Consider the following 25,825-nt stretch of genomic DNA (forward strand, 5'->3'; position numbering starts at 1 on the left):
CTCCCTTGTGTGACTTGCCCAGTGTAACAGGCCAAATGTCGGAAAAGCCTCTTCCAAAAAAAAAAAAAAAAAAGAAGCAGAAGAAAAAGCTGCACAACTGGGTTTTGAAGTTTGCGTAGCTTTTCCCAGAAGAGCAGTGTAGGGCAGACATAGCCTGAGTGTTGCTCAGCACCAGTAGGAGACAGGGAGGGATAAAACGATCTAATGGCACCTGAAGCCTTTCAGAACAACTCCCAGCCCCAGCCACAAGAACCAGCCCTTCCCTCCATCCTCACTGGGGTCTGCTGGGAACTGTCTGGACTCAAGCCCACCCCAGTTTCACCCTAAGGATTGCCTGTTCTGTAAAAGCTGTGCCCTGGAAATGAGAAAGCAGCTAAAAAGACACTCGTGGGACTTGAACCCACAAACTTTGAATGTCTAGCTGGGCTCACATGAATCACTGCAGCTTAAAAGAGTGATAGAAAAGTAGCCATGTTAGTCTAGGGTAGCTGAAACAAAATACAGAAAAAAAAACAGTTTCTTGCCATTTTAACTCAGAAAGGACATTATCTCAATGACTTAATTACCTGCATCCTGCTTCAAAAGCCTTTTAAAACTGCACTTTAAAGGGAATCCTCTGAACTGTTATTCATGCTAAAATTCGACACTTTACGGCGGGGTCCTAACAAAGACTCTAGTTATCTTACCCATTACAAAGATAGCTTCCCCAATTATCACCTCTAATATCATTAGCTCACAGACATTTACCTTCCCCCCCGCATCCCCGTTCTGTTCTGAAATTTGATTTGTCCTTTTCATATGTGTTCATTTTTTTAATTGTATCGTTTGGTATATATGGTTGTGACAATTTTCTTCCACTATTTGATCTGAGGAAGTGGGTCTGGCCCACAAAAGCTCATCATCTAATAAACCATCTTGTTTGTCTTTAAAGTGCTACATAGTCCTGTATTTTGTTGCAACTTAAAAGTCCAACATGCTTTCCATTGCACCACAGAGCCTGATATCTCCACTCTCTGGTTTGCAGCATGGCAATTGCTGGTGGCAAAGGAAGGGGAGCCAGGTCTGTCTCTTTTGGGAGAGGAGGTAGAAAGAGGGAGGAGGCCACTGAGCCCCGGACAGTGAAAATAAGGGATAAAAGCTGAACTGTATTGGAGAATGTGGGCATCAATCCCACTGCCTCTCACATGCTAAGCAAGCACTCTACCAACTGAGCTAATTCCCCTGCTGCATTATCAGAGGCCTTCTTGGAGGCTCTTCCCTTCTCCACAGCGACGTCTGTCATCTAGGTCAGTTAGTCTTGGGAAAGGAGAAGGCTCCGAAAAGGCCTCAAGGGCAATTCTCAAGGACACTCCCTGCAGCAAAGCCATGGGGGGGCTCTGAGATGGCCCCTGCCCTGCAGCCTGTCCCACCTGGCCACTGTCATGGACTCTCTGTGAGGTCACCACCTCCCAACCTCCTTTAGCCAATAAGCTGAGGGGCTGCAAAAGGCCCTTGTGATGTCACTGCCACACCCACCCCTGCCCTCCAGGGCTAATGTCCTGCCCCAGGCAGCCCCTTTGCCTGGCTGAGCTGCTCCCAGGGGTGAAAGTGACACATTTCTTACAGGGAGTCCTGGGGGATGAAGCAGCTGGAGGGAGCCAGGAGAGCAGAGGCCAGCCTGAGAGCTGAGAGTCAGAGGTGCCCACTATACTTTTATATCACAGGTCCTATGGTGTAAGGGGCAGCACTCAGGACTCTGAATCCTGCCGTCTGAGTTCAAATCTCAGTGGGACCTACTAAGACTCTGCTGGTTGTTACAAGGTGCTGGTGCTTCAGCTTCCATGCACTAAGGTTCAACAAAGAGAGTTTTGTTCCTCTTGCTGGGTGTCTGAGGCCACTGGAGCTCCATCTCCAGACTGAGCAGGCCGGCGGGAAGGGCCTGATGCCATCACAGCTGCAGGACAGGTCATCCACCTGGCTCCTGAGCTCAGCCCGTGCTGGAGGCAGCCAGACAGTGTGAGCGGGTCAGAGGGGGGATTGGGGGAAGGGTCCTGAGTCCTGGCTCCCAGCCACGCACCTTGGCACAAAGACCAATGGTCCCTGCACAAAGTGCATTGTGGGGATAAGAGTTGGGACAGCAGGAAAGGGGCCGGCCCCTCAGCACCAGGGCGCAGGCAGGAGAAGATGGGAGTGAATCCTGCTACCTCTGCCATGGCTTGGCCCAGGAGGGCTGGGGTCTAGCAGCTTTTCACCCCAGCTTTGTGGGAGGTCAAGTAGGAAGGGGCCACTGCAGGTGCACAACCCCCTGGCCTGCTGTGTCTGTGAAAAGGGGGGAGAGGACACACACTTGACACTGGGGAACAGGGCGCATGGATCCCACTCGTTCCTGCAGAAAATGAAACAGGCTGAGCATTTTGCAGAGAACAGGCCAGAGCCCTTCTCCTGTCCCTGGAGAGATGGAAATGGGGCCGTTCCTTGTGGGGAAAGAAGTGGGTGTGTTGGGAGTGGCGTTCGAGTTCAAACCTCTCCACAGACCAGAACCCCACATGAGGGTCAAGAAAGAGCCTTGAGTCAGTCAGTGGAGAACACTTGGCTCCTGTTATGCTGTGATGGGATATTAGGAAACTTTTTGCGCACAGCCTGGCTAGCTCAGTGGGTAAAACATGAGACTCTTAGTTTCAGGGTCATGGGTTCAAGCCCCATCCTGGGTGATAACTTTCTTTAACTCACATTCTCAGCCTGCAAGCAATTGGCTCTCAGTTTTCACCAGGGTTTTAGAAAGAAAAGTCTAGTCCTGGGGTCCAGTTTTAGTAGAACCAGAGAGAGAACCAACTGCAATTTTCATCTTCTGAGAAGAAGGGAAGAGGATTTTCTTCTCCTCAGTTCTAGCCACATCAGCCCAGGGAGGAGAAAAAATAACCCTCCGCCCGCTGATTGTCCCCGTCAGCTTCTGTAGCTTCACCTATTTTTTCCGGCTTGAGGAAAAGCCGGAAAACGTCTAGACTGGCCCGATCCTCCGGAATAAAGCCCTTTTCCAGAGGATCTCTTATTCCTAGAGATCCTCTGGAAAAGGGCTTTATTCCGGAGGATCAGGCCAGTCTACACGCTTTTTTCCGGCTTTTCTCCAAGCCGGAAAAAAAGCAGCGGACATGTTTATTTAAATCCGCGGGGGATATTTAAATCTCCCGCGGATTTCCCTATGCTGACGTACCTGATTTGCATCCCTTTTCTGGAATTTGGGGCCAGTCTAGACGTAGCCCTGGGGGCAGGGTTCTCCCTCAGGGATGCTTTACTCCACAGCAGCGCACAAGACACATGCTGTTGCTGGTGGCCCTGCAAGGCAAGATGAGCTTTGCCTGCCCCTCAAACCCTAACTCACTACTTGGCCCCATTTCCTTCCTCCCTTCCTGGGCTGACCGAGTGGCTGACAGGGGCTGTGGCTGCTGATGGTGGGAAGATGGGTGGTGGGACCCTGACGCCAAGAGGGCCCAGCAGCCTCTTTCCTGCTTGGGCCTGGCTCTCAGCACGGGGCAGGCGGAGGGCACCCTAAGAGATGAAGCAGCAGAAGGGAAGCAAGGAACAGAGTGTCAGCTGCCAGCCAAGCCAGGTGAGTAACAAAGGCTGCGTGTGCCCTGACTTCTCTACCCTTCCACATCCTCACCCCTGCCCTGAGCCCCTCCCCCCCACTCTCACACACTCCCCAAATCCCTGCCCTGAGCCGCCCACACTCCACCTTTTAATTTCTTACAGGTACGGTCCTATCACAACCCCTCCCCTGACTTCCTGCCTTGATCCTCCTCCCCCCCCCAAAGGGTGGTGCCCAATAGAACAGCCCCTGTAAGAAATGTGTCACTTTCACCCCTGGGAGCAGCTCAGCCAGGCAAAGGGGCTGCCTGGGGCAGGACATTAGCCCTGGAGGGCAGGGGTGGGTGTGGCAGTGACATCACAAGGGGCTTTTGCAGCACCACATCTTATTGGCTAAAGGAGATTGGGAGGTGATGACCTCACAGAGAGTCCATGACAATGACCAGGTGGGACAGGCTGCAGGGCAGGGGTCATCAAAGAGACCACACCCTGCCGCTGCCCTCCCTGCCCAAGGCTTTGCTGCAGGGAGTCTCCTTCCTGAGAGTTGCCCTTGTGGCCTTTTCGGAGCCTTCTCCTTTCCCACGACTAACTGACCTAGAAGACAGACGTCTCTGTGGAGAAGGGAAGAGCCTCCAAGAAGGCCAAACTTAACACAGCTGGCTGCCCTAGCCCCCCTCCCCCACTTCCTAGTTGCTCTCCCCAAAAGCCAGCCACACTGAGGCTGGACACCAGCCCTCCTGGGCCAGGCAGTGCCAGGAACACTGGAGGCAGGGGGCAGGTGGGGCAGAATTAGCTCCATTGGAAAAGTGCTGCCTTTGTGCCCGAGAGGGAGCTTTCCCAATGTCCATTGGTATTTCCTGGGGCTCTGTGTAGGGGATTGGGCTTGGCATCTTCTCCCCTGGAAATGCCTCTTCTTTTGAAAGCAGCTCCCAGGAGCTCATGGAACTTCTTCTTCTCAGCTTGGGAAAGGGACAAGCAAGGGGTGACGGGACAGAGATTTATGTGATGATGACAGGGGTGCAGAAATTATTTTTCCTCCTACTAAAGAACCAGGGTGACAGAATGAAACTGATAAGTAATCAAGTTAAAAATAAACCAAAAGGAAGCATTTTTGCACCCAGCGGAACTCCTTGCCAGAGGATGTTGCAAAAGTGAAATCTGCAAGAAGGCCCAAAACAAAACTGGATAATTTAATGCAGGAAAAGTCAATCAATGGCATTTAACTGGGATGGACAGGGCAGGTGTCCCTAGCTAGTGTATTCCAGAAGCTGGGAATGGGAGATGGGGAGGATCACTTAATAACTGTCTGTCCTGAGGACTGAAATTGGCTGCTGTCCTGAGACAGGATCCTGGGCTAGTTGGGCAACTGGCATGGCCCAGTCTGGCTGCTTTGATGTTCTGTTTGGCTGTTCTTGTCCTTCTGGACAAGAGACAATGGTCCCCCCATCCTGAAGTGGACAGAAAATGGCTGGCGAAAGACTAGTGTAGGTGAGCAAAGAAGCATGTTTCATGTGTTCCTGGTGGTCTAGTGGTTAGGATCCAGCACTCTCACTGCTGTGGCCTGGGTTCGATTCCCAGTCAGGGAAGGTGGCCTCAATTTTCACATGACAACTGCCTGGCCATTTTTCTCACTATCACATGTTATAGCAGCTGAGACCCAAGAGATTACTTCAGGATCCTTCCCACCTCTCCCTAACGGCTAAGACAGCACTTGCCATTTTCAGAAGGGGCAGAGCGGGGTGACTCTAACTGCCCCTTTCCTCTCCCATGTGGGCAGCCCTGCAGGAAGCTCTGTGGCGCACACAGCACTAGCCCAGCGCAGTGTCAGGTCGGCACAAGATCCATTGGTTCAGTTTGGTTGCTGAAGGAGACAACACAGACCTGGCTCCAGTCCCCACTCAGTAACCTGGGGAAATGACCCACCAGGCCTGGGCCCCTCGGAGAGGCAACGATTCCCCACTGGCCAGGGCAGAGCCTCCCTCTCACACAGTCATGGAGCCTTCTCCCCCTGGTCCTGCCTCCCCCTTCACTCAGCTCTCACTGCTCGGTGCTGCCAGGGAGGGGCCTCACTGCGAGAGCCGCCCGGGCAGGTTCCTGCCACAGAGACACGTCCCAGAGCAGGACAGATGCTCAGACCGACACTGAGTGTTGCTCAGCGCTGGGGTGAGACAGGGAAGGACAAAAGGACCTGGGTTGTCGACAACTCCCTTTGATGTCGGCAGGGGAGCGTCCAGACTATCGCGCTGAGCCGACAAACAGCTGATCAGCTGTTTGTCGGCTCAACGCGGCAGCCATGTAAATTTAAATGAAGCGGCGATTATTTAAATCGCCGCTTCATTTTACTCTGTCGGGTAGCCTAATCTACATGCCTCTGTCGCCAGAGGCATGTAGTCTAGACGTACCCTAAGTCAGTGGTAACAAACTGCCAGTCCGCAGACCAGCAAGGGGCCAAGAACCCCTGCCTGCCAGGCAGAGGTGGAAAGTAACTAAGTAGAAATACTTGATTACACTACTCACGACCTTTTTTGGGTATTTCTACTTTACTCAAGTCATTTATTTTTGTCACACTTTGATTTTTATTCAAGTTATTTTATTTTTTTTAGACAATATTGTACTTTTTACTCCAGTCCCATTTCCAGAGGCGCTGGGTTACTCACGACTCACATCGTTCTGCTTTGCTAAAGCCCAGCTGCATATGCAAGCACCAGTCAACCAAGAAATAGCCAATCCACAAGCACAATGCCCCTGCCAAAGAAGAAGCCTTTTAATAACTGCTCCAACACCTTGTCATTCAAACCCAGTATCCCTGCAGGCCCTGCCAGCCTGAGACCTGAGCGAGCAGGGCGGCTGCCCAGGGCTCCGTGCTGAGGGGGTGATATGAGCAGTCTCATGTGACCTTACCTGGGACCAGGCAGCTAAACAGGAGGGAACCCAGCAGCCGGGGTCAGGGGGGACAGAGGCACTTACTTGTGCAGGGTGAATCCTCTGCTCTGGTGGGAGCAGCAGCAGGGTGGGTGGGTGCCAGGGGCAAGGGTTCCCCATTCCCCCTGGGACAGAGGCCCCTGTGGAAGCCCTGTGGGGGGGGGGGCAGGCTGTGCTGGAAGAGACTGGGGGTGGGTGACTTAGTGGGGGGGAGGATTGAAGAACAGGCCCCAGAAGCCTGATGCTAAAACTGCCCTCAGTCTGGAGTTTCACACCCTGACGGACCAGAATAAAGTGTGTCAAAGGAGCTACAGCCCCACAGCCCAGCCTAGGGATGGCTCAGCCAGTGGGTTAGAAGCACCGGGACACAGAGAGACTCAGGAGCTGCTCAGAGACAACCACTGGCAAGAAGCAGAACAATTCCCCGAGCAGACGATTGGTTCTGGCTCATTTGCTGGGACTTCAGGAGAACAACAAAGTCCTGAGTCTCCTCCCTCTGACTGGCCCCGGCTCAGCCAATCAGAACTGGGACTAGAACTGGAAGGCTGTGTCCACACTGGTGGGCTGTGTCTACGCTGACGGGTTATTGCGCAAGAAGGTTTACTGGAAAGCGTGGTAGGAGAGGGCTTCTTGCACAACAGCTCTGCTCTTTTCTACCAGGTGTAAGTCCTTTTGCACAAGAGCGCTTGCGTAAGAGGGCAGTGTGGACACGGGACAGGGGTTTCTTGCACTAGAGAGTGTCCACACTGCCATGGATGCTCTTGCTCAAAAGCACAGCTCACACATGGTAGTGTGGATGTTTCTCGCACAAGAAGCTGCCACTGCAAACATAGCCAAAGGGACCTTCAGAGCTAAAGTCCAGTCCCCTTCCTCAGAAGAGGACAAAGCACCACCTGCCTCAATGTTTCTCCAAATCAGGGAGTTACCAGGAGCCAGGTTCAAACCCACACAGACAAATGTCTATTGGATTTTAAGTCCAACGCCTTAACCACTCGGCCATCCTGGTGGTGTGAAGCAATGCAGAAGGGTGAAAGTTCTCTCTCCAAACAGCCCAGGGACTGCCTCTCAGAGCATCTGCCCATCCCATCTCTGTGTCCGTGCTTCCCACTGCAAGGCTGAGAGAGCTGCCCCCTCCTTGCCAGTGAGGAGGGAAGCAGGGAAAAGGGAAACCAAACAAGACAAAACCCAACATCCGCGGGGATTTCGAGGGATAAAGTCCTGATGGGAAAAACACCCCCCCTCCCACACACACAGACTTTCACCCAGTATTTTCCCCAACCTGCATTGGGCCAGCCCCCTATGGATCAAGCCAATATTTCCAGCCTTTGTTTTTATAGCATGGACAGCCAAACCCATTCACAAACTTTCGCCAGACCAGTAGCATTACGTTTACATGTCTGCAGGGCTTGCCAAGGGGCTGTGAACCCCGCTCACCAGCTGCGCAGAATCGCACACTGCGCATGCACAGACTGCACTGAGCACCGCACCGGGCTAAAGTCTACTCACCACGGCCAGGTAGATTGCCCTAATTGCCGAGCCCTGCAGATCTGCATACGCATTATGCAAATAAGTGTAGATATCTGCAAACACTGATCTGCTCACTCCCCCAACCTTGCACATGCTGGGTTTCCCTGGACCCAGGCTGGGATCAAACCCTCTGCTGGGAACAGCCCAGGGTGAAATCCTCCTCCTACAGCCCTGGGGGGGATGACCTCTGGGAAAGTGGGGGGGGGGTCTCTCTTACCTGCCCCCACAATGGGCAGGGACTGGGCTGGGGGCTCTACCCTGGGAGAGGTTCCTGAGGAGAAGCTTTCCCCCTCCTGGCAGCCGACACTGGGGGAGCTCTGAGACTCCAGGGCAAAGGCCTCCAGCACCCCAGGCCCTGGGATTAGGTGGCCCTGGAACCAGGCCCCCTGGAGTAGCTTTGTGGCCAGGGGGCTCTGACCACAGGGGGGCTGGCCCCAGAGCCAGGGCTGGGAGTCTGGTCAGCAAGTCAGACTCGCCCGTCAGCCTAAGCTGCTTTCTCCCCGGCTGCCGTTCCTGCCTGTCCCGTGCCAGCGCCGCACGCAGGCCAGTGGGGCAGGACGGGGGGTGTCAGTGGGGCCCTGCTCTCAGTCCATCCCTCACAGGCCCTGTGGGCTGCTGGAGGGATGAGCCCGTCGCCCAGGCCTGGCGCGGGGATGGAACATGGGGCACGTTTCCCCCTGTGAGCGTGTGTGGGGGCAGGAGGGAGCCACACGGGCCCGGCTGAAAGTTTTGTGCTGGGGCTGGAGGCTTGAGCCCGAGCTGTCGGCCTCAGTGGGACTTGCTCCTCCCCCCTCTCCTGCCTTGCTGCCTCCTTTGGCCAGCAGCGCTCAGGGGCAGCCAGGAGAGCCGGCACCAAGGGCAGAGGAGGCCGAGGCACAAGCCCCTCAGAGGGGACAGGCCTGAGGCCTCTGGCTTGCCCAGGCTCACGCCAAGGGGCTTTCTGTGGTGCCGGGCGGGGGAGGGAGGCCAGGCCCAGGCCGGTGGGAGAAGGGGCAGCGCCTGCCAGGGCAGCAAGGGGAGCTGCAGGGAGCGAGACGCGGCGTTTCTGCCTGGATCACTCAAGGGTCCTTCTGCGGGTGAAGCGCCTGTGACACCCCTGTGCTGCTGGGTTCTCCTGCCCCACCCCTGGGAGGCCGGCCCCTTCGGGGGGCTCTTGCCCTGACACTCATCCAAGGGCCACCTGGGCAAAGCAGCCTGCCCCAGGCACCTTCCATAGCTCAGCTGGCAGAGCAGAGGCCTGTAGCGGGTGCTCGGCAAGTGCCCTTAGGTGGCTGATTCAACTCCAGCTGAAAGGAGAGATTCTTCTCCCTCCCCCTGGCTGCAGGCCCGGCCTTAGGACCAGGCGGCTGCCTTGGGTCTGTCCCTTTGGGGCCTGGTGCTACAATTGACAAAATGGTTTTGGGTTCCAGCTGCCAATCAAATGTCTTGGGCTGTGCAGGCCTTGAGTCATGGCAAGAGCTGGAGGGGAATGGGGAACGGCTGCACTTTGGAATGGGAAGGGGGTGTCTAGGGTTTTGTCACCAACACGGCTGTTCCTGTTCTGTTCCATGCTGTGAACGTTCCTGAGAAGGTTGGAACCAACCCGGCTCCTTTAGGGGCGGAGACTGAGGTGTTTAAACAGCGCGAGCAAACCGGGGGCAGCACCAGCCGGCCCAGGCGGGGGAGAATCGCACTCGGGTGTCCCGGGGTCTGGCTCGATCACAGCGGGCGGGGTACCGAGAAGGGCCGCAGGTGCAGGCTGCAGCGTTGGAGGCTGGGGACTTTGCTGCCGCGGGGCGGGCTGGATCCTCTGTAGGCTCCGTGGCTGACCCACCCTCCCCCGGGGCAGTTCAGCGGCTCGTGCCCTGGCCCTTACACGCGGCAGCGACCAGAGCCCCAAGCCCACCTGCCCCTCCCGAGGGAAGCGCAGAGCCCGGCACCCCCAAGCTACCGGCCCAAGGGGCCACGGGGAACCAGCGCACGGCCTGCGCCCGGAACAGCGGTGGGACCAGCAGCAGCTGCCCAGCCCGGCCCGTGGCAGCAAGCTAGGGGCTGCAGCCGCAGCTCGGAGATCTGGGCTCCTCCGCGCACTCGGGCGTACCTCGGGGTGCTCATTTACATACCCACGATGCATTGGGCACAGTGATTCACCACCCGCGTCCATGGGGCAGAGTTTGCTCCTAAAGCCCCTGGCTCCCATGCAAAACTCGGGCTATCAGCACGGCAGAGCAACAGGCTGCAGAAGGGGTGGGGATTTGCAGACAGTCCGGTGTAGCCACCGTGAGTTGAGAAACAGACGCCGTTTTTCTGGCAGCGCCTCTGCAGCAACTGTGGTATACTCCGGGTTCTCTTCAGATTGTATAAATCTTTGGCCTTTTACTAAAGATTTCTGTGGAGAGGAACATTTAAGAGTTTATACTCAATTTTTTGAGGCTTCACTCTGGTAAAGCTACTTAATGGTGTGAAAAAACAGAACTGAACTATTAGTTTTTGTAATGAGGCCTGTAGATGCCTGTGTTTATTTGAAAATGTTGTACCTTATGATGTGCTACCTTTTTAATAGTAGTAGTTGTGTTAGTCTAGTCTAGCTAAAACAAAAAATAGAACTATGTAGTGCTAACAAGAGGGGCTACATCTAGACTGGCATGATTTTCTGGAAATGCTTTTAATGGAAAAGTTTTCTGTTAAAAGCATTTTTGGAACAGAGCATCTAGATTGGCACGGACACTTTTCCCCAAAAGCACTTTTTGCGGAAAAGTGTCCGTGCCAATCTAGACTCGCTTTTCCGCAAAAAAGCCCCGATCGCCATTTTCGCGATCGGGGCTTTTTTGCAGAAAACACTACTGTGCTGTCTACAGTGGCCCTTTTCCGGAACCGGAAAAAGGACTTTTGCCCGAACGGGAGCAGCATAGTATTTCCGGTAAAGTGGCTGATTTCTTACAGTAGATCATCAGCGCTTTTCCGGAAATTCAAGGGGCCAGTGTAGACAGCTGGCAAGTTATTCCGGAAAAGTGGCTGATTTTCCGGAATAAGTGGCCAGTGTAGACACAGCCCGGATGCGCCCAGCTACGGAGGGCGACAGGCCCAGTTGGACCGGGGATGTCGGGGCGAGAGCGGAAGCCGCACGGACCCAGTGCCTCCTGAGTGGCGGCTCCTGTCCGAGCCAGCTCCTGCTGGGTGTGCGGGCCGCAGCCGGGGAGAGTGCCGGTGGGGTCGGGAGTCGGGGTGCAGCAGCGCCGCCAAAGCAGGGCTCAGGCCGGAGAGGAGAGAGAGCTCCGGGCCCGGGGAAGACAGGCAGGCAGGGGCGTGTCCCGGGCGGAGAGGCAGAGGGGCGTGAGTACATATGCAGATGTGGGCGCGAGCGGAGGCTTGTGGGAGTGGGAGCGGGCTGGCAAGCGGGGCCCGCCTTGGGCAAGCGGGGCTCGGTGTGGGTGTCGGGGGCGGCTTGGGGGTGGGTGCGGGCAGTAGGGGAGCGTTTGGGGCGCGGCGGTGTGGGTGCGCGAGGCGGCGTCCCCTGTGATGTGAGAGGCTTTGGGCGGTGGGGGGCAGGCGGTGGTTGTGCAGGTGGAACTCATACTTACCTGGCAGGGGAGATATCATGATCATGAAGGTGGTTTTCCCAGGGTGAGGCTCATCCATTGCACTGCGGGTGTGCTGACCCCTGTGATTTCCCCAAATGTGGAAAACTCAACTGCATAATTTGTGGTAGTGGGGGACTGCGTTCGCGCTTTCCCCTGGCGCTCGCTGTGAACAATAGACTGACAGATGACCAAGCCAAACAGAGAAGAAATGTTACTGCTTCTGTTCTTGTTCTTTTTTCTCTCTGTGGTGAGCATTGCTAGTTTTTTGCATTTTTCTCTGCTCGGTCCCTGTTCTGTGCTAAGGCTTGGCTTGGCTGGTCCCTGGGGGGGCTCTTTTTTCTGCTGCTTCTGCCATTTCCTGGAAAGCACATTGCTTTCCTAGGCCATTGATGCCCCTCTTCAGCCACCCTGCTTGCCTTACAGGAAGTTTCCCCTAATGGCTTGCTGGCCCTCGCTGCAGCCCCAGCCCCTTGCTTCTCGTCCTGGCCTCCTCTCCCCCCCCCCCCCCCCCGAGCTTCAGAAGAACCAGAAGTTCTCCCTTCTCTGCCTAGCAGCCTTTTATGGCCCTGAAAACTCTTAGCAGCTCCCCTCTAGCAGACTCCCTTCCAATCTTCTACACCCCGCACAGTCAGTTTCTCTTGCACTTTTCTGCATTCCCTGTCTCCGATTTGTATGAGTCTGCCTCCCTTCCCGCCCACAGGGCCCAATGCTCCAGCTAGGCCTAATCCTCACTGTGTAAAGCGGAAGAATTACTTTTCCTGTCTTGCGCACGACGCTGCTGCTTCCGCTAACGTGCCCCAGAACGATGTTCGCTGCTCTGGCAACCCGTTTACCGCTCTCAACTCCCGTTTACCTCGTGGTCCGCTGTGACAGCCAGCCTCTCCCTGGTCTTCTCCCCTGCTGCGCCGATTCTTGTCCACAGTATTCCTTCCTAGACAGCCGTTTCCCATTCTCTCTCTCTCTCTCTCTCTCTCTCTGCCACCCTGCACGTGGGCACAAGCAACGGATTGATCGTTCGTAAGCGGAGTACTTTGCATTTGGCCTTATTGAACTTCATCGTAGTCTCTCCAAACCATTTCTCCGCTTTGTCCAGATCATTTTGAATTGCGAGGATCCTGTCCTCCACAGCACCTGCAACCCCTCCCAGCTCGGGGTCCTCCGCAGTCTTGATAAGCGTACTCTCTACGCCGCCCATCCGAATGGCCGAGGAAGGGAACCGGGCCCACAAGGAATCCCTGCCGGACCCCCGCTCATTACACCCTTCCAGCGAAGCTGGGCACTACGTCGATAACTATTCCCTGGGAACGGTACCTCTGACCCTTTAGCAGCCCCCTGACGGTAGCTCCGGCTAGCTTGCGTTTGGCTAGCGAGCGCGTTCGTGCGCAAGTCACGTGAGACGGTACCCACAGCTTTCCCGAAGACAGCAGATATACCCTTTTGATAGGTTGCCCCTTCCCCCTCTTCGGGAATCTCTCCCGCCTGCCGCGAGTTTTCTGAAATAATCCTCCATGTCTCAGATGTCACCCCAGTCAGCTCCTTGAGTACGGGTGGGAGGGGATGCATTTCATCACACTGCCTCAGTATCTCGGCCTTCGCAACATCCTCCGGCGTAGGCCCCAACTCCACGGCTGCCGGGAAACAGATTTCTGGGGCTACGTCTACATTGGCACCTTTTTCCGGAAATGCTTAAAACGGAACCGTTTTCCGTTATAAGTATTTCCGGAAAAAAGCGCGTCTACATTGGCAGAATGCTTTTCTGGAAAAGCACTTTTTCCGAAAAAGCGTCCGTGGCCAATGTAGACGCGCTTTTCCGGAAAAAAGCCCCGATCGTCATTTTCGCGATCGGGGCTCTTTTGCGGAAAAGACTACTGGGCTGTCTACACTGGCCCTTTTCCAGAACAGTTTTTCCGGAAAAGGACTTTTGCCCGAATGGGAGCAGCATAGTTTTTCCGGAAAAACACTGACGATTTTACATTAGATCGTCATTGCTTTTCTGGAAAAGCAAGCGGCCAGTGTAGACAGCTGGCAAGTTATTCCGGAAAAGCGGCTGCTTTTCCGGAATAAATGGCCAGTGTAGACACAGCCTGGAAAACACAGTGTAGACACAGCTTTTCTGGAAAAACTTGCCAGTTGTCTACACCGTCCACAACGTTTGCTGCCTCACCCTTTCCCCAGAACACTGACGAACATGTTCCACGGTGCAGACGAAATAAGCTCTTTCGAAAAATGCTCGAAAGAAGCAGCGCCATTGGTGCGGCTCAAATGGCGTAGCTTATTTCGAGCCGCAGCTGTGGCACAGATGTGCCCAACCGGACCAGGAAGGTCGGCCTACGGTCTGCAAAATGCAGTCCTGCCGCGTAAGCCGATCCCACGGCTACTCGTTTTGCGTTTCTCTTTCCCGTGCTGTCAAGTCTGTTCAACGCTTTACGCCTCTGAAGGAATAGGCCTTCCATTCTACCTGCGGGCCGAGAGTCACATCTGGATGCGGATGGGGGGGGGGCGGCGCGGGGCTTTTTTGCGGAAAACACTACTGTGCTGTCTACATTGGCCCTTTTCCGGAATAGTTTGCCCGAATGGGAGCAGCATAGTATTTCCGGAAAAGCGGCCGATTTCTTACAGTAGATCATCAGTGCTTTTCCGGAAATTCAAGGGGCCAGTGTAGACAAGTTATTCAGGAAAAGCGGCTGGTTTTCCAGAATAAGTGGCCAGTGTAGACACAGCCATTGGCCCGAAAGGGGCATGCTAATTTTCAACTTTAGAATAGGGAAATCCGCGGGGGATTTAAATATCCCCCGCGGGATTTAAATAAAGATGTCCGCCGCTTTTTTCCGGCTTGGGGAAAAGCCGGAAAAAAGCATCTAGACTGGCCCGATCCTCTGGAATAAAGCCCTATTCCGGAGGATCTCTTATTCCTACTTCAAAGTAAGTGGAGTACTTGCCCGATCCTCCGGAATAAAGCCCTATTCCGGAGGATCTCTTATTCCTACTTTCCCAAGCCGGAAAAAAGCGGGAGACATCTTTATTTAAATTCCATGGGGGATATTTAAATCCCCCGTGGATTTCCCTATTCTGAAGTTGAAAATTAGCATGCCCCTTTCGGAAAAGGGGCCAGTGTAGACGTAGCCATTATGTTTAAACAGCTGCCATATGAATGTACCTGAAAGTCACAAGGATCAATGATCTGTGTGAAAGGCAGGTGGCCAGTAATTAGAGCCTCATGTATGTTGTGTGCACAAAGGAAGGTAGGAATGTGCACAGGGCAGTCTGATAACGGTGTTTAGTGTCTGTTTGTAACAGGCTCCTGCCCATCTCCGCTAGATTTGGGCAATTCCTCCACCAATTGCAATACACACTAGGCCGTTCCTCCACAGCTGGGTGTGGTTCTTGTTCTTCTGCACAGCACAGCCCATGGAGACGAGGGACCTGCCATTGGGCTTCCAAATCCTACCCTTGTTGAACGGATGGAAACAGAAACCAGACACACAGCGGGTTTGAGCTGGCTCCAGCTGAGGGACGGGTTTGCCTGGTTTATGTGCATTGGCACAGGACAGCAGTAAGGATTCGTATTCATTTATAGAATCCAAAAAATAGAAACCTAGAATGTAATAGAATGGAATTGGAGACTTAAAGACTTAAATGTTTCCATTGAATGATCAGTTGGATTTGAAGATTTGAAGTAACGCTCATATAATTTGTGCTCTATCACTGAGCTACTGAGCTACTCTCCCTGATGTTTGCACTGTTAGGAGTTGAGAAGGGAACAAGAAGCTTTTGTAGCCCACACACCCCTGGGCCTGTCTCCATCACTTCTGCCTCTGCCAAGTGAAGGAAGGCCCCTGGGCCCAGCATCTTTCTACCCAACCAGGGCTGGCTTTTGGGGAGAGCAAGGGGCCACTGGAGCTGCTTGGTCCCCTGGCTGGGTCCATGGGGAGGTGGCTCTGCTCAAAGCCAGACTGGTTTTCCTATTGTTAGGTAGGACCCTGCAATCCATGTTCTCTCCTGCTTTTGTAGCCTCTGTTGCCTTCTGCAGGTGTCCTTTCTGATGGGACAGGCCACATTCTTCTGAGGGTTTGGGTACCATGTTGCTCTAGAAAGGCTTGTGGCCAAGACACAGGCCTCGCTGTGAGCAGGATTTGAACCTGCACAGGAAAACCCTATTGGATTTCTAGTCCAACACCTTAACCACTCGGCCATCACAGCTCTAAGTAACAGTAGGCCAGGGAAACTGGTAAATAATCTTTTTGATCTGAGGAAGTGGGTCTGGCCCACGAAAGCTCATCATCTAATAAACCATCTTGTTAGTCTTTAAAGTGCTACATTGTCCTGCATTTTGCTCCAGGCCGACAGGACAAGTCACTTTCATTCTGAGACTTTCCACTGTGCTCGCTGCAGCCATGGCTCCCTCTGGGCTGGGGAAGAGGATCAGTTTCGATTTTCTGAGCTCAGGCTCTACCTGCCTCCAGCAACAACCGGCTGTTCCCCTCCCTAGAGCTGACTCAGGCTGTTTCCTGTAATGGGAAAAGCCAGCAGGAGCCATCCCAGCCCTGGAGGCTTTGGTGATCAATGTCCCACACTCAGGCTCTGGCACCTGCCCCTGGGCTGGTGTGGGAAGTCTCTGGGGCGTCACATGTTCCCCAGAATCCACCAGGCTGGGCTGCTCAGCTCCCAGAACTGTGCCTATAAGGAGTGAGAGTGAATCTTGTGCAGAATTCATTGTGTTTGATGTGTGATGTTGACAGATAAAGTAACAGTTGAGTATTTATATGGATCTAGTTACATGCTTTCAGTTGCGGTTTTCCCATGTTCAATTTTCACAGCAGTGGGAAATGCTAGGGGGAGGGGCAGGCAGTACTGGGCTCAGACAGTTACTATTCAGTGACAGACACTGAGATTCAAACAGGAAAAACTTCATTATTAAACCACAAACTGTGGCTGTGACTCTCCACAGGCCAAGCCGAGGCCCCTCGAGGACAGGAAGGTCTCAAGCAGCCCGGCTCCTCCTGGGCCTGGGTGGAACGTTCAGGTGACACGTTCCGGGGCCCGAGCCCGGCCGAGTCCGCGCGCTCCCGCCCCTCTGGCCCGAGAGGCGGGTCCGTGTCTCGCGCCGGAGGAAGGGCAGGCGCGTCACTGGGCTACCGCGTTCTCATTGGTTGGTGGATCCCCGGCCCCGCCCCCTTCCGAGTCCCTGGCCCCGCCCTCGGCGTCTCTGGGCAGCCCTGTCACTCCTGGCGGGCCAGCGGGGCCAGGGAATCCCCCTCACCCGGACTAGAGAGCAAGGGGCGGAGCAATGTACGTCACTGATGATGCGGCCACGGAGGCGGGCGATTCTGCATCACTGGGGCGTGACAGCCCGGGGAACCCTTGTCAATCGGAGCGAGAGCAAGGGGCGGAGCAATAACGTCACAGTGGGGGGCGGGGTCCGTTGCGCTCCTGCTGCGGCCAGTGGCTGCCACGGGGGCTGTGTCTACACTGGGCCACTTATTCCGGAAAATCAGCCACTTTTCCGGAATAAGCTGCGAGCTGTCTACACTGGCCCTTGAATTTCCGGAAAAGCAACGATGCTCTACTGTACAAAATCAGCCTCTATTCCGGAAAAGCTACGCTGCTCCTGCTCGGGCATAAGTCCTTATTCCGGAACACTGTTCCGGAAAAGGGCCAGTGTAGACAGCCCAGTAGTCTTTTCCGGAAAAAAGCCCCGATCGCGAAAATGACGATCGGGGCTCTTTTCCGGAAAAGCGCGTCTACATTGGCCACAGATGCTTTTCCGGAAAAAGGGCTTTTCCGGAAAAGCATCTGTGGCCAATGTAGACGCTCTTTTCTGGAAATACTTATAATGAAAACTATTCTGTTTTAAGCATTTCCGGAAATTCATGCCAGTGTAGACACAGCCGGGGAGTGCTGTGGGCGCAGGGATGGAGGAGGCGGGGGGAGGGGCAGGGGTTGCACTGCGGCGGGGGCCGCTACAGGGGATGAGACTGCGGGGTGGGGGGTTATGGGGCTCGGGAGAGGGGGGCTGGATTGGGGGGGGAATTGGGGAATACAAGTTCCCTTTGCAGAAGCGGCACGTTCGTTTGCGCCCGATTCTCCCTCCCACTCCCAGCACCGCGCGATCTTCTCTGCCCTGATCGGTCCGTGGGCGGGGGGGGAAGGGTGGCGCTGCAGGGCATCACGGTGCGGGGGGGTTTGTGGGGGGCGGGGCTGGAGCGGAGGAAGTTGCGCGGGGGGGATAAAAGTTCCCTTTGCAGAGGCGGCACTTTCCTTTGCTCCCACTTCTCCCCCCCCCAAGCACCGCTCCATCCTCTCTGCCCGGGGCGGTCCGTGGGAGGGGGGACCCGCAGCGCGGGCTCACAATCTGCAGCGCCCTTGGCCCCACCGCGGGGCTCTGGACCCTCCCCCCTTACGGGCCCCCAGCGCATCAGCTGGTTCGGGGCCGCTCCGCTGTCCCGCGGGAGGCTCCCCCCGCAGAGCCGGTGCCCGCCCCAGGGGAGCTGCTCTCGGCACAGACACGCGGGGAGCGGCTGCCCCGGGGCCTGGAGAATCTCGCCCCGGACTGGCTCCCACAGGCGGAAGCCACGTGGGGCCCCGCGGCGCTGGGGGCGTGGCCGGGCAGCTCGCGGGCTGAGCTAAACCCCGGGCGCTGGACTCTGCTCGGAGCCACTAGCCCGGTGCGCATGCGCGGTCTGAGCGCGCCCGCCCCATTCTACACCCCGCAGCCGGGATTTTAGTGCGTCCCCGCCCGTCACTCCCCGCCCGCCCCACGGCGGCCGCAGTAACGTCACGCGCCGCGCGTCCTGAGGTAGGAGCCGTTGCGAGGGGCCGTTGGCGCCGTTACTCGCTGCGGGGTTGGCCCAGAGCGGAGGGGGCGGCCCGGCGTGAGGGGGCTGGGGGAGGAGGCGGCGTTAGGTATCGGGGCGCCCCCCTCCCCGCGGTCCCTCCGTCGGGCTTCCTGATTCTCCCGCCGCGCAGGGTGTCTGGGCGGGCCGGGGGCGCACAGAGGGGCTGCGGGGGGGGGGGGGATATTAACACGGGGTGAGGAGGGGCCCTGGTCTGAGGGTCGCAGAGATGGGGGGGGGTCTGGCTGGGGCAGGTGGCTGAGGGGCCCAGGGGAGGATCTGGCGGGGGCAGCGGTGAGCGAAGATTTGGGGGCTTCTTCGTTTTTTAATTTTGATTTTGTTTTTTTATTCTCAGTGCTGGTGCCCTCACGCCCCTGGACCTGCCCGGCTATTGCTGAGCTCAGGGAAGTGACACGGCCTCTCCTCCCCAGCCCAGCGGCAGCCATGGCTGCAGAGATTCCCGTGGAAAGTGTCCGGGAGGAAGCGCCGCGTCCCGGCTGTCTGGAGGATTTCACAGCCCCTGTCACTCTGGAGTGTGGGCACAATTTCTGCCAGGCCCCCCATAGCCCTCAGGACAGAGACACTGAGCAGCAGGGACCTCTCTGGCCCAACTGGAAGCTGGCAAATGTGATGGAACTAGCCAAGCCGCTGAGTTTCCAGGCAGCACAGAGAGCAAGATGGGACGGGGTGTGCGGGGAGCACCAGGAGACTCTGAAGTGGTTCTGTGAAGAGAATCAAACTCCCATCTGTGTGGTGTGTGACAGATCCCAGGCTCACATGGTGGTGCTCATACAGGAAGGTGCCCAGGAGTACAAGGTACAGAGTTACTGTCCAGTGTGTTTTAATTACAGCATTATTTCACTAACAGTTACTGGGCACAGTTGTGACACAGCTCAGTAAAGCCTACAAGACATGCTGTAAAAAGTAAATGCTCTGGCTTTGTGGCAACTTACGTCAAGATACCCCATGTGGGAAAGGTTTCTCTGGGGCTGTGAATCCTGAAACCCAGCCCTCACTGGGTGTTTGCACAAGGGAAGGTGTTAATAGTCAGAAAGGTTTAGATCACAGGAGGTACAGGCCACTCTATCAGTGAGTTGCCTTGGGACTGGAGAAGAAGAGGTTACAAGCTGTTATTGATCGGTGGAACAATCTGTCATTTGCCTTATAGACCTGCAATGGCAGCTGAGACCTGCACAACATCCAGCAAGGGAAAGTCCCTTCTCTGAGCAGGTCACAGTCCAGTTAGACAAACTGTGGGAAGTGAAGGTGGGGCAGCACCTAGTCGCTCATAGTCGCCAGGCACGTCAGGGATAGAGTTTAGCCCTGTACCCTGTTAGACTTACACTGCTCCCTGCCCCTCAGCATCACTGAACAGTGATGAAGTGTGGCCGTTGAGGAGGAAAAGATGCCTTGATAAAGCCCTAGGTCAAGCAGGGAGTGAAGGTTTCTAATAGGGATGCCGAACTTCTGAGGTGCTCCATGAGGGGTTAAACTCCAATGCAGCTGCCTGCACTAGATGAGGTTGCTGAGCTGGATGCTGTATGGGGCCCCGAGCACCTTCACTCCACCCGTAGCAGGACTTCAGGAAGTGCAGGTCCATGCCAGACACAACTAGGAGTCAACTGGAATGTAGCAAGAGTTCAAACTGGTTAACTGAAGAGCTAATGCTTATCCGTGCTAGTTACTGGTTAAACTCCCCACTTCCCCAGCAGTGCCTGCTTCCCTGTGGCAGCTAACGTCAGTCTGCAGCTGCTGGGAGTTCCCATTAGCCAGCAGTCTTTGTGGCCACCCCCGGCAGACCTCGCGAGAGATCCCCGGCCCAGGAGAGCCCATTTCTGCTACCAGCCTTTCCTGTCAGCAGGTTAAAAAACTCCTTTTACTGATAAAATTATAATCAGTTACATGATTAGTATTGTTAAGCATTTTTACCTCCCTATTCCCCACCTGCATCATTCTTTATAAAGGTGCCACCACTGATCCTTCCCTTACCCTCGTAGGTGTCCTGCTGCATCCTCAGTCTCTTCTTGTGTCTTTTTCTATGGACACAACCAAGTCCAGGGCTGAGTCCCTGCTGGACAGGGGCAGAGCTCCACAAAACTGGGACTCTCTTAAAGGCAGACAAATGGGCTCCCGACATCTGATGGGGTTTGCCCTTGTTCTTATATCTGTTTCTTCAGGAAAAATTGGAGGCCCATTTGAAGACTCTGAGGGAAGAGAGAGAAAAGGTGCTGGGAAGGAAAGCAACAGCAGAAGGGAAACGCCAAGAGTATCTGGTAGGTGCATGTGCTTTGAACTAGCAGGGACTGGCCGTGGGAGGGCTGTTAGCAGGCAGACTCCTGTTTGGCCCTGGTGACGTTGGGCTTCTTTGTGTTTCTCCTGGATCATGAATTGCTGGCTGAGATCCATGTGTAGACAGGCCTTGAGCTTCTATGTCAGTGCATGAGTTAATGTCCAGTCTTTGTGGTTTTCCCAGACATCCTCCCCAAGTGAGCTGAATGTCCCCCTGAAGGGCTGTCTGATCACTTGGTGTATTAACATGTTTCCTTCTTTTTCCTTCCTGGTTATCTCTGTCAGGCTGGTGCTGAGTCCTGCCTCATGCTGCTCAGGGTCTGAATTTCCAGAGCCCATGAATAATAAAAGTTACTGCCCATGGCAGACATGGGAACATCCCTTTCAGAGGGACACAGGGCCCAAAGGAGATGCTGGGAGAGCTACCTCTGCCTACTAACCACAAAGTACAGTCAAATGTCACACATTTTAGGGTTTTCCAAGAAATTCTCCCTGCTGCGCACTCAGCTCTCCATGAAAGGGCCCTGGGCTCCATTCATGCCCTTGACCAGCCCTTTCCCTGCTTTCATACAGAAATGGACGCAAGCCGAGAGGCAGATGATTGTGGCTGAGTTTCAGCAGCTGTGGCAGTTCCTAGAGGAACAAGAGCGACTCCTGCTGGCCCAGCTGGAGAAGCTGGATGAGAAGATTGGGAGGCTCCAGACTGACACTGTCAGGAAACTCTCCGTGCAGATTTCCCATCTCAGTGAGGGGATCGGTGAGCTGGAGGGGACATGTCAGAAGCCAGCGAGTGAATTCTTGCAGGTGAGACTGAGGAAGAAACATCCCAGCTCCCCACACAGGGACGGGAGGCTCCTAAATCACAAGTGCTGAGGTCCAGCTGTCAGATCTGGGTGTAACTCCAGGGCAGGGACTCTCTTCCCATGTTTGCAAAATCCCTTCCCTGAGGTCCTCTGTGTGTGTCCAATGGGGCTGAGAGTCTTTTCTGTGTCTTTTTTTTTTTTTCTAGGACGTCAGAAGAACCCTGAGTAGGTACGTGGCTCTCACTCCCCTCACGCTGCACAGCTCAGGGAAAGAGCTTGGAGCTGATGTTAGCACCACATCTCCACAGGGCTCTAAGAGGCAGATGTTAGATACGAGTATCTCTGACTCATTGAATTCTGAGAGTCTCACCGTTGCACAGCAGACTCTGGGATTCCCTATTCAGGGATCAGTCTGACCTCAAGTGTTTCCTGGAGCTGTCACCTCCCTGGGGACTGGCTACCTCAGGACTGTGAGGTGGAACGTGGGCCTGTTGCTGCTGGGCACTGGGCACAGTCAGCCCAGGGCAGCAAGGACCAAGAGTCTGTCCCAAATGAGGGCTGTTTGGAGACCTGTGTGGAAGGAGCTGGGGAGGGAGTAGCTGGTGTCTCATTCTAGTACCTAGTGGACAGATTCCTTCACCCCTTCACCTGGGAACCTCTTGTCTTTCAGTGTCTGGAGGCCAAGGAGTGAGTTGGCCATGAAGACTCAATTCCCCTTTTGTCCCCCAGCCAGTCTCCCCAGGCCAGAAATGAAGAACTGCAGTGGGGCCTTTCAGGGGAAGGTTTCATGGCCATGGGATATGTTGTCCCTGCTCTTAGGCTGGGAGAATTGGAGGAATTCTAACTCCAGGCCTGTTAGAGCTGAGACTTACTAGCCAGAACTTATCAGCAATAAATGAAATACAATCACATTGAATTGTTTCTGTCCAGGTGTGAGATGGGGCAGTTCCAGCTGCCAGAGGAGATTTCCCCTGAACTGGAAGAACAAGTCAGAGGTTTCTCCCAGAAAACGATTGCTCTGTCGGAGACTCTGAGGGAGTTCAAAGGTAACTAGAAGGGATGGATGAAAGGAAAGTGGTTCAAGTATCTGAGACCATTGAATCTGGCCTCTGAAGCCAACCTTCCCCTGCCTCAATTCCCACGTGGAGAATGATGGCCCCATCACTCTGCTATCCTTAGAGACACTGAGCGAACAGACCCAACTGATTGCAGATAAATCCAGGGATCTGCAAACTCTGAACCTCCCATTCAGAGATCAAAATGGCCAAAGTTCCTATGATGGCCACGTATTCCGCCACCATGGCTCCAGGTTATGATAAGAAGCAGTAAGTGAATGAGAAACCAAGTGGAAGGGGGTGAGGAGAGAAGAGTAAATCTCATTTACAGCTTCTCTCTCCTGGGACGGGTGTCAGGCTGCAGGGATGTTGGCTCCATAGCTGGGAGGTGCCCGAGTGAGAAAGGAAATGAAAGTTTAGACTTTCATATTAAATTCCTGAAACAATTCAATGTGATTGTCTCTGTCTCTGATACAATTGAAATGCAGAGTTCAGCATGGGGACATGGTTATAAACAGGAGAGCCTGGAATCTCACCTCTCTTATACCTTCCCCCACCAGACACTCTGCCCTCTGCACTGGCGAGAGCAAGAGGAAAATCCCTGGGAGCTCTCAGACAAGGTGAGTTTGCAGGTGGAGAGTCTTTAAATGATGAAAAAATTCCAGTGGAAACATCTTCATGGGGTTTTCATTAAAGTTACCAACAACGGCAACCATAGTGGACTCAGACCTAAATCACATACACTGATCAGTGAGGAGCCCCAGGGGCACTGTATGGGGGCCTGTGGATAGTTGGAAAAACACTGGTCTATGGGTTTGTGATGCTAAAGGGGTGAAGCTAAAGCACACATAGGATGGCACCTTCAGGCTCAGATTTCACTGCTCAGTTTCAACATGGGGTTGGTTTCAAACAATAAATAGGGTGAAAGGCTGAGAGCTGCCAGGCTTCCACTATATCAGGTAGTTCAAGGCAAGAAACTGCTGGATTCCCAAGGGCTGTTACGTCTAGTGGAGGCATGGGCAAAATAAGAGTCCATGGGTCTGATCTACCCGACTAAGCCATTTGATCTAGCCCACAGATGCCACTCTCCATCTGCAAGCCACTCAGAAAAAAACTGTGAGCCTAGAGGGGAGGAGGAAAGGGTTCAGACATTGCTTCCACCCCCAGAGCAATCTTATTCGCTGGTTTCTGGCCAGAAACAAAGCACTGCGCCCCTTCCCCTCTGGGTCAAGTATTTACACACCCACATGGCCCTGCAGTCTGTGAGAGGGTCAAGCAGGCTCCCTGCCTGCCTGAGGTGCTTGGTCTCTGCCCAGGAGTCACTCAGATAAGGCTCCTGTCCAAAGCTTGCCTCTGACACCCCAACCATCTCTCTTCCCCTCCTAATCTCTGCTCCCCACTCCTGCCCCACACTCTGCATACCCAAACTCTGTTCTCCTGCTGCAGCTATAAATGCAAGAGCTCTCTGTGGTCAGAAACCCACAGCCTCTTATTTGTCCACTCAACCACTTACTTTAAATATCTAACTTTAATTTAGATAATGAATAGTTGGCTAATCCAGTGTCCTAGATCACAGCCTGCCTCCTTCACCCAAACTCCCTCTTAGACCCCCTCTGTCTTCCATCCCAAACCCTTGCCCCAAACTTCCTCTTCATCCCAGCATCCGTCCCAGACCCTGCATTTCCTGCATTAATGTCATGGAAGAGTGCAGCTCTCAGCCACTTTGCATTTGGCCCCCCATCAAAATGTATTACCCACGCTCTCGAGTGGATAAGGCTCAGTGAGAAACAATAAGGGACAGCTGAAGCCAGACTATTTCAGGTTAGAAAAGAGGCACGAATGTTTGATAGGGAAGATGATTTGCTTCTGAAACAAATGAGCAAAGAACTGGTGGATTCTCCATCTCTTGATGTCTTCAAATCACGGGGACTTTCTAGAAAATACACTTTGGGGAAATGGAGCCTTGTGCCTGGGGAAATGGACTGAGTGTAATGGCTTGTGCCACTCGGGGGGTCCGACTTCATGATTAAGGATATCTTCTGATCCCATGAATCTTAAGATCTCATCCTGCAAACACTCAGCGCACGTGTTTAATAAGTATCTGAATGGTGGTGGTAATTTCACTGACTCTGTTGTGAAAAGGCTTTATATCATCTTTGTCAGATGAGAGAGCAAAGTTTGTGCTGCAAATCCATGAATGAAGACTAAGGGTTTTAAATACAGCAGCCTGCATTTAGCCTATGTCCATGTTCAGGCAGATGAATATGTGGCTTATCAGAAACGCTGGGTGCTGAGAACTAAATCCCATTGTTGCAGATGCAGTAATGTAATTCAAGTCAGGTACAGAGAGAAATGAATGTGGATTTGGGATCTAACTTCTGTTCATGGAATATCTAGACTAAAGCTTTTGCCCACAATGGCAGAATCTAGCACATGTGTCACCAGGGACAGAGTCTGGGTGGAATGGAGGTGTGGAAAGGATTAAAGCCCCTTCTGAAATGTCTCCAATTCCCCTTCTCCCCCTGTCAGGCTGCAGAACACCCATGTCTGACTCCAGTTCAGCCCCTGGCCTGCAGAGCCAGGGACAGGAAATGGCCGTGGCGGAGCCGGTGAGCTTCGAGGAGGTGGCTGTGTACTTCTCTGAGGAGGAATGGGCTCTGCTGGACCCGGGCCAAAGAGCCCTCTACAGGGATGTGATGCAGGAGAATTACGAGGCTGCAAGCTGGCTGGGTAAGGATTCCTGTCCCCTTGTGTAACAGAACCTGGGTGGGCTCTGGCGCAGCTGGGTTGCATTTGGTTCAGGGTCCCTCATTGTGCGAACCCTCAGTATCAGCAGTATCTGCCCCAGTAATCCTGGCTCCTGTGTGAGAGGAGGTCCAGCGACATAATAGTGGTGCTGCTCTTCCCACAGCCAAGGTCTCATTGTGGTTCTCACCATCATGCCCATGTTGTGCCTTGGCCGGAGGTGTCAGTGGAAGGGCCCAGGCAGGAACGGCAGGTACCAGAGTTTTGGGGCTGGCTGCAGCTGCTCTTAGGGTGCGTCTAAACTACAGGGTAGGGGGTGAGTTATTATGCAAGGGGCTCCGAACCTGTCTGACCAGTTACCTCCCAGGGAGTGGAACAAAGGAAGGAGGGCGAAGTCAGCCCTGGCGGCAGGGCAGGGCTGGAGGAGGGTCAAGTAGTTTCTGTTGGGGATGATGGAGGCAGCCTAGGGAAGGGGCTGGAATTTAGGGGCCCGGCCCAATCTCCCCCATCTCTAGGGGGGCTGAGAC

The 25,825-nt window shown here is 54.4% G+C and overlaps 1 protein-coding gene and 6 non-coding genes across 7 annotated transcripts; 5 read left to right on the forward strand and 2 right to left on the reverse strand.

Moving 5' to 3' along the window:
• The first annotated feature begins 1,702 nt into the window (after window positions 1–1,702).
• TRNAQ-CUG (transfer RNA glutamine (anticodon CUG)) lies at window positions 1,703–1,774 on the forward strand. The gene has a single exon. It is a non-coding gene; the product is annotated as a tRNA-Gln (tRNA).
• Window positions 1,775–5,078: 3,304 nt separating this feature from the next.
• On the forward strand, window positions 5,079–5,150 carry TRNAE-CUC (transfer RNA glutamic acid (anticodon CUC)). Its single transcript has one exon. It is a non-coding gene; the product is annotated as a tRNA-Glu (tRNA).
• A 2,259-nt stretch (window positions 5,151–7,409) lies between these two features.
• TRNAL-UAA (transfer RNA leucine (anticodon UAA)) lies at window positions 7,410–7,492 on the reverse strand. The gene has a single exon. It is a non-coding gene; the product is annotated as a tRNA-Leu (tRNA).
• A 2,835-nt stretch (window positions 7,493–10,327) lies between these two features.
• LOC149522810 (U5 spliceosomal RNA) lies at window positions 10,328–10,443 on the forward strand. The gene has a single exon (XR_016347441.1). It is a non-coding gene; the product is annotated as a U5 spliceosomal RNA (small nuclear RNA).
• A 1,122-nt stretch (window positions 10,444–11,565) lies between these two features.
• On the forward strand, window positions 11,566–11,729 carry LOC149522811 (U1 spliceosomal RNA). Its single transcript, XR_016347437.1, has one exon. It is a non-coding gene; the product is annotated as a U1 spliceosomal RNA (small nuclear RNA).
• Window positions 11,730–15,691: 3,962 nt separating this feature from the next.
• On the reverse strand, window positions 15,692–15,773 carry TRNAS-UGA (transfer RNA serine (anticodon UGA)). Its single transcript has one exon. It is a non-coding gene; the product is annotated as a tRNA-Ser (tRNA).
• A 5,731-nt stretch (window positions 15,774–21,504) lies between these two features.
• Window positions 21,505–25,309, forward strand: LOC149522812 (uncharacterized). Its single transcript, XM_089770510.1, has 4 exons — window positions 21,505–21,727; window positions 22,429–22,544; window positions 23,114–23,173; window positions 25,083–25,309. The coding sequence occupies exons 2-4, from the start codon at window positions 22,436–22,438 to the stop codon at window positions 25,307–25,309; spliced, it is 396 nt and encodes a 131-aa protein (XP_089626636.1). The 5' UTR covers window positions 21,505–21,727; window positions 22,429–22,435.
• The last annotated feature ends 516 nt before the right edge of the window (window positions 25,310–25,825 follow it).

Source organism: Pelodiscus sinensis, chromosome 19 (genome assembly GCF_052426305.1).
Source record: "Pelodiscus sinensis isolate ZL-2025 chromosome 19, ASM5242630v1, whole genome shotgun sequence".
NCBI lineage: Eukaryota > Metazoa > Chordata > Testudines > Trionychidae > Pelodiscus > Pelodiscus sinensis.